The following is a 6,778-nucleotide window of genomic DNA, read 5'->3' as shown; positions in this document are numbered from 1 at the left end:
GGATCGAGTAGTGAGAGGAAGTTGAGAAAGCTCAGCTTAGTAACAGGAAACACTTTCTAGTCATGAGGTCTGTTTGGGTTTCAAAGTCTCTTGCAAGGAAAATGATGGTAGTCGTGCTAATTAGGATATTCAGAAATAAAGCTGATGAATCATTCATAAATGTAGAAACCTGTGTCATAGTAAAAGTGGAGTAAATACTCAAATATGTCTTGGCCTGTTCAGAAGCTTCAGCTTCTGAACAGGGAAAGTGAAAACTGTCTTTCGGTTTTGAAGATGCTATTCATACCTCTCTAACTGCCCCAATACCCTGTTTCAGGTTCCAAATTTCTCTTAAAGCAGCAAATTCCACAGGGTGATCAGTGCCAGCGAAGACTTTTTTTTCTCTGAATCTTGGGGAAAAAAATCACCAAAGTCATAAAAGGAGGTACATGAAATTGCCATCAAGGTGAATTGCACTGTGACTTGTTGCTTGTCCTCTGCCTTGTGCTGCTGAAAGTCTCAAGTTTATCAGAGTACACACAGGAGCTTTTTTAAAGCTTTGCAGTAACTTTGGAATTCAGATATTTACCGAATGCACTCTAGCACAGGGGAAAAAATCATCCCCAGCAGTCGTTCCTTTCCTTACCACTTGCTGTTTGTGAACAGTTATTTGTCTTGAGCCAAATAAAGGTGCATTTTGAGATTTCCATGAATTTGTACTATATAACGAAAAGAACGATGCCTGTTTCAAAGTATTTGCATAGCTCTACACATTTTAGTATCTCCATTTTCTTTAGGTGGTGTCTTGACTAATACAGAAAATTCTTGCATGCAGTGACAATAATTTGCATTTTTTGTGCATCTCCTCAAGGGACCTATTTGTCACTTAATCCGAGACTTCTTTGCAATGGTGATGCAGTGCGCTGAAATCTTAAAATGAAAGTCAGTCAAAGTAACCTTAAATCACCTTGCTATTGAGGAAAGGAATAAGGTTTTCACATTTTTCTTCAACCTTTAGTGAGACTGCACCATCCCAATGGGAGTGTCTCTTAGAGTTAGTTCCTGGACGGAAGGCATTAACGGTTCATTTCATCCTACTCCCAGGTAATGAGGGTGGTATTCTTCTGTTCTTCAGTCGAGCCTGCACCAGCGTCTTGGCTACAGGGTATGCTTTTTCTGTCTTCACTAATGTCTGTATTTGACAGACTTTTCCATTTTTTTGATGTGATTTCAGCTTCCAAACAATTTGCTGAAGAAGTCTTGAAAGCACACAATGACTACAGGAAGAAACACGGAGTCCCCCCGTTAAAACTCTGCAAGAAGTTAAACAGAGGAGCCCAACAGTGAGTTCAGTCCTTTCTTTTCTCTAATGAGATTTGTGACACTTTTATCCGTTAGGTTTGACTGTGCATACTGCAAAAATATTTGCCTTTTGACGTGCTGATATTCAATGAAGACTTACTGGGTGAAAAGTGAGGGACTCTACTCTTTCTGTCTCCCTATCCAACCCTTTTCGTCCCTTCTTTCTCCATCACATAGCACCAGCTGGTCACATGGACACTTCTGTGGTCACAACTGTATAAATCTTTCTTGCACCCTTTTCCAGATGTGGGTTGCATCTGTCTACACTGGTATACCTCCTCTACAGAGGGTAGTTGCCTAAAACATGCTTCACCACCACCTCTGTCAGATGATGGATTGTCATCTGCAGGAGAATACCCACTGCTGCTGAAATAGTGAGAAAAGGACTCTTTCATGGTAGGAAGTGATGGAATCAGAAGGAAGTAATTTCAGATCAAATTGTCTATCTCCCTGCCCCAAAAGCAAAATCAGTATACGTTGTTCTCTAGTCTGTCAGGAGGGACACATCTTACCTCTTCTCCAGTGCCGAAGACTGCACAACTTCTTGTCAGTCTAACGTACAGTGGATCCATCTTCCTGCTGTCTGACTTAAGTCTTCCTTACAGAAATTTGAGTCCAATACTGCTTGTCCTCTTTCCTGTAGACACAACAATCAGATTATTTCCTTTCCCTTTACAGCAACCTTTTTCAAAGTAGATTTGAAATCTTCAATTTTTTCAGGCTGATCCTCACAGTACAAAGGAGATACCTGAAGGAATAAATGATGATTAAACTATTCAGAAAATAAATGTCTTTCCATAATAGCTAAATAGTGGCCAGTTTGATCCCTGCAGACATGAGATCTCATCTCCCGTTAGGCTTTCTACCATAACCGTGCAGACTTCTCCTCACTGGCTGGCTGGGAACCAGGGAGGCTGTAAGCCTTTCCAGAACCTGATTTTCTGTCCCAGCACGGTGCTGCGCTGTCACACAGATGCACCAGCTCCCGCGCTCCTAGACCAGAGATCTCCGCCGGGTGTTGAGCTGTACAACGCACCATGTACTTGGCATGTGGACATGCTCCCTGGCAGCAAGCAAAATCTGATTCTGTCTTTTATTTTTTCACACTTTTTTTTTCTTGATACACCATGATAACTGGATACAGTATTTCTAAGAGGTGGAATGCCAGTGACTCATCCACATACCTTTGTAATCTGCTGGGGTTTTCCTTCTATTCTTCAAAGGGTTGTTTTGTTTCTGTTTTCCATGATGCCTCACGATGAGGAAGAAATTTCATTGACTTGTCAAGAACACTTGTTCTGTCTCCAGAGTGATACAGTTGGTTTGAACAAGTCAACTTGTATGAATAGTTCAGATTATTCTGTCAAATATGCATTGCTCCACATTTATCTCCAAGTGTGCTATTGCCCTTGCTGGGTATTTTTAGATCCTTCTGGAATTCCTCACAGTCCTCTCTGGTCTCAGCTGACTTTCCCCACTGGAATGAATAACAATAGGAAATCTTTCTTTGGTTGCGGTCTGTAACTTAACTTGTAAGAATTAAAAGATGCATGTTCAGAGACTGGTGAAACTGGTTGATAGCAAGAACCAGAAATGGTTTGATCTGAATAAAAGACATGAAATATAAGAAATTTCGTATTTGTCAAGACAGATTTTGCATGATCTTAAATTCAAAGAAGAACTTCACCTTTTCTTTAGGTATATCTGATATCTTTGTTGGTAGATATTTGGTGAATCTCTGGGTATTTTTCTGTGCTTCGCTCTCTGTGTTGAAAATGGTCTGTTTCCTAGTATTTTCAGTTCCAATAATTGCAGCAGGTTGGGTGAACTGACTATTGGATCCCTGCTTTAGCATGAGATGAGTCACCCACAGCAGGTGTCTGCTTCTCTCTGACTATAATGAAGCATAGGGTGATGATCTCAGATGCAAATCTCATGCTTTCAACTGCCTGAGCTAGAGAGAATTAATCATCCTTTGTCTCAAATCCTTGGCAACTTTGTCCGTGTGCGATGTGTACTTTGTTCCAGTCTTGCCTCTTGCTTGGGATGTGGGAATCCTTGAAGACAAAAATTACAGGACTGTGGTGATATAGGGCATGAAGGAGCGTCTAGAGATCCTCTAGTTCAGGGTCTAGCAGGCTGACAACTGACAAGTTTTCATTATTTCTAAATTAATGGAGGTAGCTAAATACTTTTCTTTTTGTTGTTTTGGTGGGAGGATTAGGACAGAAGGAAATGAGAACCTAATGACTGAAGTACTAGCTTGGGCCAAAATGTTCAGCTGGACAAATTTCCTGTCTCTGGCGGATGCCAGTAATTCATGATTAGGGAAGGAGTAGCAGGACAAAACAAATGTGGTGATCTTCCCCCATTATCTTCTCCCGGAAATTACAGATTTCTCCTGAAAATTACGTTTTTCCTAAGCAGTAGATCGTATCCTCATTTTTTTGTTGGTGGTGTTTAATAAACCCTGAAGATTACACACACACACTATAAATTTGTCTAGCTCTTTGGCAAACCCGCATGTGCCTTGGTGTCTGCATTGTCCTGTGGCGATGACTTCTGCTGCACGGTGTGGAAAAAGCGCTTTGTCTTACTTGACTTTTAAATCTACAACCTGATGATTTAGTGTGTTGCCTCCTATTCCTTGTGCCGTGAGAAATAACAAACGGTCTTTCCAATTTCACTGTCTCTGTCCTGAAGCCTTTCCAATGTTGAATAAAGAGAATAGTTGTTTTACACATGATGTTCTTCTTAACCCTATTGTCATAAGACAATAAAATACATCCCAGGCTCTCACACATGTCAACTTTATAGAAATGCTGTGGCTCATCCCTGTTTTGGTGTACACAGTTGTTGCCTCAGATTCTCCAGGTGGTCCCCTTCTCCTCCGTACTGGTGCCTGGCACGTTGCTCTTGTTTTGCCTTTGGCTTTTATTCATTTGTAAATGTAGGTTTTATACACTTACTTTGACTGAATCCCCACTTTGGTCTTTCTCCATCTCATTAAGAACATTTAAGTTACTCCTGTGAGGGGCTTAGAAATGTCAGGAGGTGACACCTGTAGCAATTGCTGCAGGTGCTTCCCTTTCCCCCAGCAGCTGCAGCCAGGGATGGCTGGTGGATTTCCAGGTTCTGGGCAGAACATGGTGGGAGGAGATCTGCCCTTTGATTTCTTCTAGGTCCTTCTTAGCGGTGATACAAGCTCATGAAAGACAGGGAGAATGGCCTCTAGGCCTTCCCTTTTCCTGACTCCTAGATTTATGTCGGCTTAAAGCATCCCCGACTTCAGGGCTTTGCAGCTGTGTAACTTGGCTTAAACCATCATCTTCCAGCAACACTCCTTGCTTGTGTTTCCCTCTCCTCCTCCTGCTCCTCCTCTTCCTCTTCTGTGCCCACTCTGGCTGTGGTCTGTGACACAATGTATGGATTGCTTTGCTAGGTATGCAGAAGAACTGGCTACCACGAGGGTTCTCAAACACAGCTCTGAGTCTGCTAATGGAAAATGTGGAGAAAACCTAGCATGGGCATCCTATGACCAACCAGGTAAGCTTTCTTTTCTTGTTGTCTCACACTGGATAAATGGCTTGTCTCATGTACTTTGGGCTCAGGGCATCTGGTTGCAAGAGTACTGGCATTTCCTCTGCTTCGAAAATGCATCCACCACAGCCCAGCCCAGCCCAGGCTCCATGGGGACAGGATAGTGGTTTGCAGTCACCTACGTGTACTGAGAGCAAGGAGCACATGTAGGCACAGAGCGGGTAAGGGACTGTGGTGGTGTGCTATGTCCCTTTGGAGGTAGGACTTGGCAGCTAGGCTGCTCCGCATGTCCCAGCCGTGGAGCTGTCTTGAGTGCTACTTGTATGTCCATGGGAGGAGAGAAGGAAGCCGTCAATGCCCTGTACTTCACCTTTACCCTTAGTTTGTCCCAGCCAAAGAGTGGGCTGACCACAGGCCAGCTGTGGTGAGGAAGGTGGAAAAATGGCCACTGCATGCTACACAGCAGTTCCTGTTTGTGGGGGCAAAAACCGGGGGGGGTGGACACCAAAGTGACAGAGGCTAACGTGTTAGACACCTACCTTCTCCTGCTCTGCCAGCAAACAGGCTTTGAACCTTTTTCCATGCCTTCATTTTTGAAGACAAAAATACTCCATATATTTTCTGATCATAAACGTAACACGTAACTGGCAGCCTTCGGTTTGGATGTCCGAGCAGCTGAATTTTGGCCAGGCTGACAGCCTGCGGTGAGCCCTCAGTCGGAGTTTTTTTCTCTTCCCTCCTGCCTGCTCCAGCAGGCAGGGCTCATGCCTTAGCCTGCTGGGACAGCAGGTGGGATGTATTAAAAGTGACCACTTGCTTGCTTTATTCCCATCTACCCCTGGAATTTCCAGCACAGCCTTGAGGAGACAGAAGCTCATTTCTGCAGGCTGGAGGCCCTGTTTGAAGGACCTGGAAATTTTAGTAAGTGAGTTTTAGACCCAGGGACACTGCTCGGTTCCTCTGCTAGTGCCAACTCTAGTCCCTAATGGGTACTTTTTCATGTTGAAAAAGAAACCCAGGGTGGAAAAATACAATCTGATCTACTCCTATTTGGCATTCTGTCCATTGCAAGAGTCTGAGGCAAGGGTTCAGAGCAGCATGGGAAAACACAGATGTAAGGCAAAGTTTGCATAGTGGCTATGACTCACTGACTGAGCTTACTTCTTCCTTCTTGTTTGTGTTAATGGCCTATGCTCCTTCCCCCGAGGTTAAAGTCACAGAATTCCCATTTAGAGAGTTGGAAACAAAACACACGGATCCTTCCATAAATTATATAATGCCTGTCTTTTTCTGGATCCCATTTGTTCTTTCCATACATAACTTGCCAGTTTTGAGCAATTGTGTTGCTATTTTTTTATCCACAGGATTGAATGTCTTGCTGAGAAAATTAAGCTACATCCTCTTTTGTTCTGTAAAACACTTCTACATTTCCTATGTAGCAGGATCATTCAAAGTACCAGAATGAGAAAACTAGTTCTTCAAAGAAAGTTATTCTCTCGTCTAGGCTTAGTCTTCATCCCTGTAGAGCTGGTTCATTCTTCCTCTTTTTCTCATATAGTTCCCTTTGGATAGTTAATTTGTACCCTGCTCAATGAGGCTGAAATTTGTATTAAGGCATCCATTCAAGGGCTTAACAAAGGCAGGCAGTGTCTTCCGGTTTCTTCCCAGATAAAGCAAAACTCAATAAACCTCCAGCATGTTCTGTATTCTCTCTAAAAAAGTGATGCTGTTGTTTATTTTGGCTCTTACTGAGTTCTCTAATAATGCCAGGAGATGTATTTCTTGTTTCAGAGAAGATTTAGGCTTTCAGCTATAAGAGCCTTCTAGTTTGACCCCTCTCCTGGTACAGGAATACCTTAAATTGTATTTAGGATTTTAGAGTTACATAGCCTAAAGC

General features: G+C 42.9%; 1 protein-coding gene across 1 annotated transcript; it reads left to right on the top strand.

The window, feature by feature from the left end:
* Window positions 1-1,213: 1,213 nt before the first annotated feature.
* Window positions 1,214-4,887, top strand: LOC104078670 (golgi-associated plant pathogenesis-related protein 1-like; the record flags this gene model as incomplete). The annotated part of the gene is made up of 2 exons (XM_009580392.1): window positions 1,214-1,322; window positions 4,784-4,887. Coding segments are annotated over 2 exons (213 nt in total), but the record flags the coding sequence as incomplete, so codon positions are not given.
* Between the last annotated feature and the right edge of the window lie 1,891 nt (window positions 4,888-6,778).

Source organism: Fulmarus glacialis, unplaced genomic scaffold (assembly GCF_000690835.1).
Source record: "Fulmarus glacialis isolate BGI_N327 unplaced genomic scaffold, ASM69083v1 scaffold40246, whole genome shotgun sequence".
Lineage (NCBI taxonomy): Eukaryota > Metazoa > Chordata > Aves > Procellariiformes > Procellariidae > Fulmarus > Fulmarus glacialis.
Note: the sequence above shows the minus strand (reverse complement) of the source record. Positions and strands in the feature narration are given on the sequence as shown.